Source organism: Cucurbita pepo, chromosome 2 (assembly GCF_057944985.1).
Source record: "Cucurbita pepo subsp. pepo isolate OVF chromosome 2, ASM5794498v1, whole genome shotgun sequence".
Taxonomy (NCBI): domain Eukaryota; kingdom Viridiplantae; phylum Streptophyta; class Magnoliopsida; order Cucurbitales; family Cucurbitaceae; genus Cucurbita; species Cucurbita pepo.
In genome coordinates, this window is record NC_141799.1 from 16027971 (window position 1) to 16041626 (window position 13656).

Genomic DNA, 13656 nt, shown 5'->3' on the forward strand with positions numbered 1-13656 from the left:
ATAAAACTTTTAAGATTATTTGAATTTTCAAAAGGTTCATTAATATTTTTTTATACTTTTTAACTTTAAATATATATATATATTTATTTTTTATAAAAATTTAAAAATACCTAATAATTTTTAATAAAATTTGTGTCAGTTAAATATATTTTTATTACTTGAATCAAGTAGTTAATGTATAAGTTATCTATTATTTATTATTATTTATCATAATTTTAAATTTACAAGTGAAAATAGTTTAATCCGGAGAAATTCGAATTTTCATACTTGCTATTTTTTTTTTTATTTTAATTGATCACAAATTAATTTTTTGAAGAGACTTAATCTATTCAGGGTTAACAAATCTAAACTACATAAACACACCAAAAGAAAATAGATTAATAAACTCAATACTTAAGAAACCCTCCAAATTCACAAAGACCCTTCACCTTGGGCGCGTAATTGAAAGAAACTCTTTGCTCCCTTAAAATTTGGATTATTTTTTACGATTTCCTCAGTCGCTCCCTCCCTTCCGCCGCTGCCACTGCCGCCCTCCGCTCAGGTAATCTAACATTGAACATTCGTTTGGATAGAAAATCGGAATTTATTGTTCGGTATGTTCAATCTGAACGCGCACCTATTAAATTTCCTTGGGTTAATTTCAGAAATTCGAACCCGCCAGAGGCGGTTGGTCTCTCTTTTCGCGCCATAGTTCGCCATCTTTGATCGGCGGGCAATTGTCGGTTTAGGTGATTGGAGTTAAATTTTATTTCGGCTATGGTATTGCTCTAGAGAAGATAGAAGTCAAATTTTCCTTCTATGTTTAGTTAGTTCGTTTATCTTTCATAATCGGATTTTGATATTAAAAGCTCAGCAACTCTTTGAGTTTTATTCCACGTTAGTTAGGTAATTGAAATCATTATTTGGCGCCGTTGGGAGTTCATGTTTGAGCTATTCTTATACAAGGAATAGCTAATAGAAATCAAAATTTTCAACTAGATGCAAGTTGTTGGTTCCCTTCTCAGCTTAGCAATTCTGTAAGCTGTATTTGGCTTCAGGTATTGAAGTCAAATTTTCTGTTTCTCTACTTTACGCCCGATTATTATTTGGCGGCACCGACAGAAAGGCGTAGGAATGTCAAGAGCTTGCTAGAAAATTTTGTGTTCATATAGCTTACTTTTGATTTATTTGTTCATAAGCTTGGGGCGATTCATGGTTGTTTGTTCGTTGTAGGGATGTCCTTGATCGTCTTCTACCTCAGTGGTTGTTGTTTATATATATATATGGTTTGTGCCATTGGTTCTTAAAAATTTTTGGGGTTGGGTAAAATTTAACAACTCCAGGCACTGACTGCTAATGGTTTGGTGAAAAATTTTCCCATATTTTTTTCTTTGCGATTTGCTCATGAAGCTTGCCTTTGAAAATTTGAAGTGTTTCTTTTGCTGTTAGATGCATATTGCTATAAATTTAATTTAGTTTCTTAATGTTATTTAATCATTCATTCTGTATATGTTAATAAATTTGTTATTGTTTCTCTCTCTCAGACAATTTTCTTTCAAGAAGTTCAAGTATCGTGCATTTGAATGGAAGAAGAGGGGAATACAATTTCTGACAATGAAGAGGTTCCTGGTTGTGATGTGCGAGGAAAAAGAGTTGTAGAAACAGAAGTAGAGGATAGAGAGGAGGAGGAGGAGGAGGAGGAAGAGGAAGAAGACGAGGAAGAAGTAGAGGATGAAGGAGAAGATGATAATGAAGAAGAAGATGGTTACATTTTCAAATTCAAGGCCGGAGAAAATCCTTTTGATTTTGTTGAAGGGACAGATTTTAGCATCCAACCATATAAAAAATTTGAGCGTCTTGAATATGAAGCTCTTGCTGAGAAAAAGCGAAAGGCTCTTGCAAATGGTCAGAGGTAAATTTTATTGTATATTTTCTGTTCTCTCACCCCCTTTTTATATTCTTAATTTTCTCTCACTCTTTTTATATTCTTAAAAACAGCGAGAGGTCTGCAAAGAGAGGCAGGGTAGAAGATATTTCTGGTGCAAGCTTTGAGGAAATTATGGAAGCTATGAATTATGGATCTAGGAGGAAGCGAAGGCAGGTACTATCCATGCTAATGTTATTTTTATGACTATTCTGTTGATATATCTGTATAATGGCTCAAACTTATTTCAAAACTTGCATGTTTATTACCGACTTAGTTTAGTTATGGATTGTGGAGGAGGTGCAAAACTCGTTTTATGGATATAACAAGGTAACACTTAAATAGAACTATTCTCTGGTATTATGTACGGGTGCTATTTGGTATACAAGATAAGTAATATGAAAAATGGAATTCTTTTGGAGGAAAGGATCAGAGTGTATGCCCCGTATCCTACAACTTGTTTTAATAATTTGATGTTAAGTAAATGAGATTCAGTCCAGTTAATTTTTTCTTAGGGTCATTTAGAATGCATTATAACTAATTGAATAATATAAATGCTCTTTTCAAGAATTAAAAAGGCGAAAAATATAGACATTCAAGTGATTAAAGTCATGTGTTAGAGATTTTTTTTTAAGGATCACAGAAACAACTTGAGGGAGCTTCTACTTGAGTATTTGAGCGCAAATGACACAGTAATTCCTTAAGCAAGGAACAATAGTCCAGTTGATCACATGAGAGCAACTTGCCTTGGTGTCTCCGGCTCCACTTACTCCCTTAATAAGTCTCTCGTATTATTCTCAGTCTTACTGGCAAGAGTAGCAGGAACGTTAATTAGATACTTCTAAAAAGATCTGGTGTTGGACTGCACAAATTCTGATTGGATAAGAAGTCATTTTTCCTCCCATTAATAATCTTTTTTTTTCCAATTTGGGCAATTTATTCATCATCCTTTTCACCACTAAATTTGGCGTAGATGACAAAGTTCTTTTTTTATTCATAATGATATGATTACAAAGAATGGTCAGGCTTTTATAGTCAACTGTAAATTTTGTTTTGTGCATATTATCCAGTGGAAGCTGTTAATATACTTTACCACTTCCATCTAAATTGTAAACACCAGGTTTTTTGGGTCGTCTCCTAGAGGCAAGCCCTAGGCAACCACTCCTGTAAAGATTGGTTAAAAGCCTCTACATATTGAATTAAGTAGAGGAAGCTGTGGGCTATTAAAAAAAGTCATATCTCATCCCCTTCCCTCTGGAATGTATTATATTGGGCCTTCTACCGATTTTTTTTTTTCCTTTTGTTTTCTATAATCTTTTCTAAGATGCAAGCTTTTCTCTGTCCTTGTAGCCTAAAAAACGAGGTAGGCGGAAAGGATCAAAGAGAAAGCTTAATTGTGATGTTACAAAGTTGCTCGGTGATGCAACTTTATGTTATGCTCAGGGCCAGTATGAGAAGGTACAGAATCTTAAGACGATCTTCTTTCCTTTGATTAGTTCTGTTTAAGTCTTTACATCGCAATGCCTACAAAGAGTATAAGCAAAACAATATATATTTTTTGTATCACTGAATTTACTCTTTGAAGCATTATGCTTGCAGGCTATATCTGTATTGAGTCAAGTTGTTCTGCAAGCCCCAGATGTACCCGATTCGTACCATACACTTGGACTTGTTTATAATGCAATTGGGGATGATGTAAAAGCCATGGGATTCTACATGCTAGCTGCACATTTAATGCCAAAAGATTCATCTCTCTGGAAACTGCTATTTTCATGGTCAATGTGAGGTTCTCTCATGTGTTCCCATGAAGTCATCACTTTTAGTTTTAGTATAAAAAATCAAGAAATATGATTTACAGCTTGTATATATTTAACAAGTGCAGTGACCGAGGTGACATTGATCAAGCAAGCTACTGTCTTTCTAAAGCAATAAAAGCAGAGCCTGATGATATTAATTTATTATTTTACCGTGCGTCACTCTACCTTGAGCGCGGAGATTGTCAGAAAGCAGCTGAAACATATGACCAAATTCACCAACTAAGTGTTGAAAATGTTGAAGCACTAATGACAGGAGCGAAGGTTTGATGTTTAATCTCCTTGCCATTGGGTTTGACTTCCTTAGTAGGCACTTAATATTCCTAGATTTATGATTGCTTTAATTTGTACACGTTTGTATCCTCAGTCTAAGTGAAGCCTCTTAAACTGAAGGGTCCACCCTTTTTCATGCTTATTTTAACAATCTAACAGCCGAAGATTTATCAGTTTTCTTACTTCTGGAATCATGGATGAGAACCATGGGTGGTTTTGAAGTTGTTCTTCAAAATTTTTGAATTTGTTAATTGTGAACACACTTATATTGAAATTCTTCCAAACAAATGTGGTTTACTTCCTGTTGTAGTTGAAATAATTGATCCCAATTTTGGAGTTTCTGGTGTCTTTATTTAAGCAATTGATGAAGATATGATTAATCCTCCCATGGATTGTTTGTTTGAGCAAGGAGAAATTATTTTGAGCCAGTACTTGGATTTCCCTGATATTGATCACATCAGTAAAATACTTGGAGATGAACAACCACTTAGAGGAAGATGAAAATATTTCCTTTTCCAGTTTTTTCTTCAATTCAACCTATTGAAGACTTTGTTGAGGAAATTAATGATGGAAGACATGCACACAACTTTCACCAAACTTATTCTGGTTCTCAAGAAGCTCTTCCCTCTCCTTTAGTTAATACCAACTCTCCCGAGAATTCCTTCCTCCATTTGGTTTTTTGTCCTTTGATTTTTTGTGCTCTCCGGGTGGTTTGGCGGTATCCCCTTAAAAGTTTTGTTAGCCTTTAGTGTGGTTTTCTGTTCGGTATCCCCTTGAAAGTTTTGTTAGCCATTAGTGTGGTTTTCTGTGGGCTGTTGATTTTCGTGTGGTCTCTCAGTTTCTTTCACGCCCTAGTGGTTTGGCTTTATTATTATTTTTTTATTGTTGTTGTTCTGGTGGTTTGGTGGTGTTCGCAGGCTCTTGTTCTTTCGCCTGTTTGGTGTTTATCATCTATTTTTGGTGTTTTCTTTATTTACTTGTTGGTCTTCTTGGGTTTTTCTCCTCAAGTTTTTATCTTCTTTTGGGTTGCTTGTTCTGTTCGGGTTGATTATCTTATTTCTCTCTTGTGGAGTTTGTATCCTTGAGCATTAGTCTCTTTTCATTTATTCAATGAACAATTTTTGTTTCTTGTAAAAACAATTATAAACGTATTACCTGTTTTGTGCATCAGCCAATCAAATTTCTTTTAACTATTTTCTCTTCTCCGGTTAGATTGTATTTAGTTAATTTTCTCTTCTCAAGTTGGATTTTCCAAGCCTTATGAGTTACGACTATATATCTATAAAAAACATTGGAATGAAGACTTTGCAGTTCCAATCTCCTCATTAACCACAATCCAACTTGACTGGGTTTATGTCCATTCAATTAATTAATTTATCCATGTCATTGAATCCATGATTTGCATTTAATTATTTTAATGAAACACATTTCCATGCAGTTTTGATGTTAAATTCCTACTAGTTAAATTTTACATCTTACAAGTTTTGAAATAATGAAGCTTATTCCTGTTGGAGCTTATAAATGTCTGAGGATCTTTTTTATTGTCGTCTATTTTATTATAATATATGTTGCTTGTGTTATGGTTTTTTTGTTCCTTGGTACGAGAGTTTGATTGAACTTAATTGTCTTTAATTTCTGAGCTTCAATTATCCTTGATGAGGAATTGTATCTGATTCCGAGTCAGCTAACTATGTTTAGATTTATTTAAATTTGCGACTCAAGTCTGTCTTGCTTTACCTTGCTAGCTGTACCAAAAATGCGGTCATCTTGAACGTGCAATTTGCATTCTTGAGAACTACATCAAAGGACATCCAGTTGAAGCTGATTTAGATGTAGTTGATCTTCTAGCTTCTTTATACATGGGAAGTAAAGAATTCAGCAAAGCTCTTGAGTGCATTGAGCATGCAGATAGTGTGTACTGTGCAGATAATGAGCTACCTTTAAACTTGACTGCTAAAGCAGGAATATGCCACATCCATCTTGGAAATTTTGAGAAGGCAGAGGTCAGTATGTTCTTCAAAGCATAACTACCACTAAGTAAATACTGCTATATTTACATATCCATAGTGTGCCAACTAAATATGATAATCCGTTCATTTGAAGTTAAAGCCATCGTTTTCTGAATTTAGTTTTACTCCTTTATTTTATGTTGTTGATAGGGCTGACTCTTCAGGAAATCCTCTTAACGCACTGTTTAGAAGTATAACGACAATAAATTCTTCATTATAAGATGTTTTCGTGCTATGTTTGCTTTCTGTCTTGAGTTTGAAAATATTAAACTTACCAGTTTATATTTACCACTAGTGCCTCTTTGCTAATTTGAGACGAGAAGCTGGCGATGAAGGCTCAAATTTGATGATTGAAGTTGCAGACTCATTACTGAGTCTTAAGCACTATAACTTGGCATTGAAGTATTATCTGATGTCAGAAGAAGTAAATGCTGGAGGGAACGTGGTAAGCGCTTATGATTTTCATTTTTCCTTTTAAGTGAGGTGTTGGGAGGGTGGGGTGACGTGACAATTGTTAGATGGCATTTTACATAATTCTATTAGATATTCTGGTGAGTTTTTGGTTGCTATATCCACCCAGCATAGACGTCATAGGTTATGTGATAAGAAATTCTCAAACCTACTGTTGATCTTATATGCATCTGCATTTTCTTCAATCAAAATTTCGTACGCATTTCTCCATGTTTCTACATTACATTTCGTACAACTGAATATTTAAGTTCTATCTTCAATATACAGCTAGTGGTTCTTGTTTCCTTCTCTTGGTTTTGATGTATTTTGAATGATAAGATTGAGGATTCAACCTCCATTGTTCTGCTGTGTAGTGGTCTTAGATCTTTTTAAATGTATTGCCTGATTCAATTAATTTTATCTAGTTACATTTTTTAATCTTCAAAAGATTATTATATCAAGACTTTTTTTCTTATTTATTTGAACAGCACTCCTTGAGTTTTTTTTTTTTTTTTTTTTTTGGTAATTAACCCTGATTAACAACACCTCACTTTTATATCAGGGAATTCTATACCTAAAAATTGCCCAATGTTACTCATCAACTAATGAAAGAGCAGAGGCAATTGTTTTCTTTTATAAAGGTGAGGCAAATTTCCTGAATGATTTGATTATTGCCATCTGGAGCCTTTTTGTAGTCGAGCATGATCTCATGATTGATTTCAAATTGATCTCTCTTTGTAATTTTCTTTTATAAATGCAGTTCTCGTTTACTTATAAAGAGGATGATATATTTACAATTGTCTCAGAATTCATTTTTCTTTTTCTTTTTTCTTTTGAAACAAAAAATAAACTTGTCAAAAGTTACCATTAAAGTCTAGAATTGAACCAAATAAAACATGAAGTTATATCTCAAAAAACTTTTAATCAAACCTTACAAAACCGCCTAATTTTTGTTAATAACGCTCGAGTTGTAAATGCAAAACCTCCCATCAACCGAAACCCAGGAAGAGTCATAAAACTTTGCTAAATCGGCTTCTCCCACCGATCTTTTGCCTTTCTGTTAAAATTCTGTTATTCCTTTCCATTTAAACACTCAACATTGAAGTGGTACCAAATCTTGAGTGAGTTTTTAATAACATTATAGAGCTATCAAATATTCTTTTGCAGTGCTTCAACATCTTGAAGATAACATTAATGCTCGATTAACTTTGGCTTCCCTCCTCCTCGAGGAAGCTAGAGAAGAAGAAGCCATTTCATTACTATCTCCTCCGAAAGATTCAAGTATGTGTTCATTAAATCACTATCTTGTTCTTTATCACTTGCAAGTTAAAAGATGGAGCTAGCAGGTGTTTCACTTTGCTTATTAAACATTTTTTGGTACTTCTGAATTTATGCAGACTCAACTAGCTCATCTTCCAGCAAATGCAAACCTTGGTGGCTCAATGAGAGAGTAAAACTGAAGCTTTGCCACATATTCAGAACTAAAGGAATGCTTGAGAACTTCGTTGACGCAATCTTTCCTTTGGTCCGTGAGTCCTTGTATATTGAGACTCTTCATGAAAAGGTAATAAAATTTATGTGGCTGAAAACCTCTTTCTTTACCGTGGTCTCTTACTCTTACCTAGTTATAACGATATTTTAGTCTACATAAAGACTAATTTGAAGATTGCTCATTTTCCCATATTCATTTTCATGCCTGCTTGGATCTCTAGACTCTAGGTCCTTTCTCATGTCTTAAGGACAAGTTTTCTAAAATAATTATTGCCATCCATCTCTCACAAATTCTAGATTGGGCAAATCATGAGTTGTATAATATAAAAGGAAATGAAACTATCTATTAAAATATATGTCCAAGAAGAGGCAAACACAATTACCCTGCATGTTGATGTAAACTTGGCTAGCAAAAAATTATCTGCAACATGGACACTTGGCTTTGGAAATTAATTATTGGCTCCAAACTTTTAAGGTAACAGTTAGACAGACAATATAAGAGGCCTCTAGCTCAAAAAAAAAAATTGATTAAAAGAAGAAGCGGAACATTGGTAAAGAACTCCGTTGAGAATGAAAGAAGAACATAGGCATGTATAGGGGAAAAGAGTTGTTCATGTGGGGTGGAACGATTGAATTTTATTGGCTATCCCTTGGCATATCCATGTAAGATTTTCTTATCGAAAGAAATGTGATATATGAATTTGTATTTAACTCACCAAGGCTAAACATTTAAACTTCCTTTTCCTTACTTTTTGGTCAGATTATCTATTATGTTGCAAGTCCTATTGCCTTGTTTTCGATGCTCTTGAAAAGTAAATAATAAATTAGAAAAGCAACTAACAGCTAAGGCCACATATTTTACGGGTCCTTTTTCCTCCCGTAACAAGTTTCATTACCGTTTTATGTTTCTTGGATATACCCACTTCAATGCGCAATTTTCTTTATGTAGTATAATATGTTAATATTTAAGACTATTTTTTAAGAATTCAAAATCACTGTATCCATCACAAAATCTGTAGATTCTGTCTCTCAAATTTCTTCTATTTCCAATTCTAAATTCCATGTCCTTTCTTTAATGATAACTTGTTTGGGTTTTAGATTAAAGTGAACAAGAAGAAGCTTCCAAAGAGGGTTTTGCTTGAAAGAGTCAAAGTACTAGATGGACGTAAAACCGGTGGCCTATTTCGTGGATTCAGACCTGTAGCTCCTAAATCAGATTTGTAAGTAATCAAGGTCTTGACAATATGTTGTAAGAATATCATTTTTAACATAATTTTCATACTTTCCTTAATAAGTCTGATTTATTAGCATGTCTCTTGAATTGGAATATGAAAGCCTTTAGTGACATAACTTTGATTCTTTGGACATTAGAATAATTTAATTTTCTAAGTCACTTGACATTCTTGATGAGAATGTTGGAATGTAGTAATATTACTAGTCTGGTTTGTACCGTCAAGTTCTTCACGTGTTGGTTAAAAATAGGGGTTGATGTTGATCGTTGACTTAAAATTTTATTTCAAATTCCCTTGTGGTCACCAGTTCTAGACTTCTAGTTCCTGCCGTTTGTCCAGTTTGCGAAGAAAATGATCATATTTGGTGCAATGTTAAAATGGTTTCTAGTCTTATTTTGTATCTGACACCTACAATTACACATCCGAAATACTTCATTAGTTCTTAACATATCAAGTAATGAGCCTCAAAATTTTCTCAATGTTTGGTCACTAAAAAAACTCCTATGTATGGCTTCTGAAGCAACAATCATTTTAAGGTTTGAGTTTCCCATAACCTTGCTGCTTATTTTCTTTTTATAAATCCTGGTTTTTTGCTTTGAGCGAGAATTTGAAACCTCTTATCTGTGTGCTAAATTAGATCAAAGGCGTCGAGAGCAAAGAAATTGCTTCAAAAGAGGGAAAGAATCAAGGAAGAGAAGAAGGCTCAAGCTCTGGCTGCTGGAGTCAATCTGAACTATGATGATTTCGATGATGAGCCAATGGTAAATTTTTTGGTTGTCTGCTCATTTTTATTGCAATACGAACTCTGGATATGCTAGCAAAAATTCAACCATGAATGCTTTTATTTTCATCTGTGATGTTTCTAGCTACGGGTGCCCCGAGAATCTCCCCTGCCTAATCTTCTGAAGGATGAAGAATATCATAATCTTATTGTTGATGTTAGTACCTCTTACGCTTATCTCAATCTTTGTACTTTTTCCTTTGTTTATTATTCCATTATGCCAAATGAACATACTGATGTACCCATCCTTATGCAGTTCCATTTGTTTCATTACCTAACTTCCATTTGATCATCCATTTAATTCCCTCTTTGTGATTTGTATAGTTGTGCAAGGCTTTGGCTTCCTTGGGAAGATGTTCTGAAGCTTTAGAGATCATAAGTCTAACTTTAAAGTTGGCTTTTAACTCGTTGTCCATAGAAAGGAAGGAGGAACTCCAGTTACTCGGAGCTCGTAAGTAATTTTACAAGTTGTTTCACTTGTTACATTTATTTTGCCTATTTTCAGCAATGGTGCTAGATTAGTGGCTTGCTTCAAAAGGAAATGGTCGCCTAAATTCTCTTGGCCGAAGGCTCTCATCATATCCCATGAATTTCATATTTTACTGTATTAAAATGGCCTATTGAGGGCATAGTGAAGGAATGGCCATTTATTACAATGTAATTGAAATTTTTTTTAATATGGAAACCTGCAATTGTTTGATTTCCTGAACTTTTGAGCTATTTATCCGCTTCTTTATTAGAATTAACTTTATGTTTACAGAACTAGCATTCAGCTCAACTGATACCAAGCATGGATTCAACTTTGCAAAGCACGTTGTGAAGCAGTACCCTTATAGCAATTCTGCTTGGAATTGTTATTATAAAGTATCTTCAAGGTATTTGAGCCTTTGATATTTTATTTGGTTTGAAACAAATCTATTTGCATTTGTTGTCCTAAAGAATATTTCTGTATTTGAGACGCCTTTTATTCCACGGACAATATAAAAATGGAAGGTAGATAAGAGGGCACTCCTCCTGAACACAGAGGATACCTTTTATCCCCTCAATGAAAGCTGGTTTCTCATTATGGAAAAGGGAAGAAAAAGAACAATATTGATAAAAACACTAGAGAATTTCTCTCTTATAAAAAAAAATAAAAACACTAGAGAATTTTGAGAAGTAAAACCACACGTTGATATGCTTGTGAACTTGCACAGAAGAGATCTGCAAGCTGCAGCCTATTTGCAAGCAATGAAAAGATGGTTCATGGATTCTTAGTTGCACACGCAGTTCAGATATACTTGGGGAAGAAGAATAGTCTGGGTTTCTACTTGGGATTTTATATCGAGTATTAATACTCAGGTAGCAACAGACCACGCAAAATTTCAGCCTTTTTTTGGGACCTTGATGTTTGAAATCTAATTTGTTACGGAAGACACAGAGCGGCCAATTTACCCATGAAAACTCCCGAGGAGTCTCTAGTCCATACCATGCAGTCCTCATTTTGGTTTGAGGCAGTATTTTACAGTTGTTTACAAGAGTCAGCCAGTCCAGTTCTTGCAAATTTCACCTACACCAAAGTCTGTCAAAGTTGCTTTAACTCTAGTACTTTAAACAATTTTTTTCCTTCTCTTAGAATATTATATTACTAAGTGAGAATGCAAACCTTTAACTGTAAGGAAGGTAAAGATCCTTTAACTATTGCGGTTTACTAAGATCCGTGGAACCACTTTTTCTGATAGTGAGAGGTGTGGCATACAAGTTTGGAGAAAATACGATATACTTCTATTTACTCCACATATTTTCTTTCTAATAAATTAGTACTTGCATAGGAGCATTATGTTTGCTTTTTGTTTTTTTTTAATCAATAAATTACAACTCACCTGAGGCTTTTCTGTATTCTAGAATGACAAACCGGGATTCAAGGCATTGCAAACTTCTGAATAGCATGCAAACCAAGTACAAAGATTGTGCACCACCCTATATCATTGCAGGGCATCAATTTACCGCCATTAGCCATCATCAAGATGCGGCAAGGAAATATCTTGAAGCTTATAAACTGTTGCCGGATAGTCCCCTAATTAACTTGTGTGTTGGTATGATTCCTGTTCTTCATGTCTCTTGTATATTTAGATGACATTAATTTACTCTTAATTTGGTATACGCAGTGTTTCATGTTTTCTACGATTTTCTTCCTTGGCCCTAAAATGTACCTTTCAGGAACGGCCTTGATCAACTTGACACTTGGATTTCGTCTTCAAAATAAGCATCAGTGTGTTGCACAAGGCTTGGCATTCCTCTACAAAAATTTGAAGCTTTGTGATAACAGCCAGGTATGATATTGTTATTTTGTGATTGCACATTCGTAAAAAAAACCAAGAAATTGGCATTGTTTTCCATTTAAGCTATGGTTGCGATGATACGTGGTTAAAAAGTTTGACAAGGATAAAGCTAACCAGGAAAATGAATTTGTTTGTCATTTGAGCTACGAGCTATGATTATTGACGAGTTATGGTCAAAAAAGTTGTGTTGCAAAAAAGACATGTTTTTCATTTTCTAAGGCCCGGTATGCGAACCATCATGTTTTTCATTTTCTGTTCTTGAAAATTGAACTTATTAATAGTATTCCCACCTCTGTGCTTTAAAATCTAAGAAGAAAACTTGTTTTTGTTTTTGGAACTTGGCTAAAAATTTACACGTGTTTCCAGAAATTGAGGGTAAATAAAACTAAAAATGGAATGTTTATCAAATAGAAGTAGTTTTGAGCTTTTAATTTGTATTTTCTCCTGAAAGCGAGCTAGAGGTTGCAGTGGTGCTTTCCAGTTACTGGTTAAGTCATGATGGATACCTACTTAAGGTTTAGGGTGAGATGGTTATCCTATGAAAACAATGAGGTGCATGCAAGTTGGTCCAAACACGTGAATGATAAAAAGAAAAACTAACATATTGATGGAGAACCAGATTTTCTCACTGTTCTTGTGACCATTGTGTTTGCCCTATTAATTATCTGTAGGAAGCCTTGTACAACATAGCTCGAGCATATCATCACATTGGACTCGTGACACTGGCAGTCACGTATTACGAAAAGGTGCTTGCAACTTACCAGAAGGATTGTCCCATCCCAGAACTTTTTGGAGAGAATCAAGACGGTAAGCATCAGACATCAGTCTACTGTGATCTACGTAGAGAAGCGGCTTACAATTTGCATCTCATATATAAAGAGAGCGGAGCTTTAGATCTTGCTAGGCAAGTCCTAAAAGATAATTGCACATTTTAAGTAGGAAGCAGATTTTTTTTTTTTTTTTTCGAGGTAGCAGCTGTGTTCTAACATCTAACTAGCAATAGATTTATCTTTATTTTGACAACATTGTATATATAGGTTAAGGATATATTATTTTATGACTGAGTTTATAAGGATTCAGTTGATTATGTATGTATCTATCAAACTTAAGAAGATAAATTGGTGATTCAGTCGATTTTATATGGCAAGAATATGTAATTTAGCTGAAGCTACTAGTATTTCCCTTTGTACATTGATTTTTTTTCTTTTGTACGTCGAACACACAATTTTTCTTGTTTATTATACTTGTGAAAAACTAGAAAGAGGTGGAAACCAGATTTTGTTAAACTAGGTGTTCATCAGGGGCTGAATACTAATTCCATTTTTTTTTTTTTTTTTTTTTTGTCGTCAAATTTGATATAACGGGAATAAACGAAATGAACG

At 34.3% G+C, this 13656-nt stretch overlaps 1 protein-coding gene across 3 annotated transcripts; it reads left to right on the forward strand.

The window, feature by feature from the left end:
- Window positions 1–347: 347 nt before the first annotated feature.
- On the forward strand, window positions 348–13441 carry LOC111788900 (tetratricopeptide repeat (TPR)-containing protein). 3 transcript variants are annotated; one of them, XM_087121546.1, is made up of 20 exons: window positions 348–541; window positions 645–759; window positions 1524–1891; window positions 1978–2080; window positions 3254–3361; window positions 3503–3684; window positions 3786–3981; window positions 5736–5993; window positions 6295–6444; window positions 7012–7090; window positions 7617–7730; window positions 7847–8013; window positions 9039–9160; window positions 9810–9933; window positions 10039–10110; window positions 10278–10404; window positions 10714–10828; window positions 11838–12028; window positions 12153–12265; window positions 12946–13441. In XM_087121546.1, exons 3-20 carry the CDS (start codon window positions 1563–1565, stop codon window positions 13207–13209), a joined length of 2814 nt encoding a protein of 937 aa, XP_086977672.1. In that variant the 5' UTR covers window positions 348–541; window positions 645–759; window positions 1524–1562; the 3' UTR covers window positions 13210–13441. The 3 variants fall into 3 exon arrangements, with proteins under 3 accessions (XP_086977672.1, XP_023525240.2, XP_023525239.2); XM_023669472.2 differs by having other exon boundaries at window positions 645–728; XM_023669471.2 differs by lacking the exon at window positions 645–759 and having other exon boundaries at window positions 349–541.
- The last annotated feature ends 215 nt before the right edge of the window (window positions 13442–13656 follow it).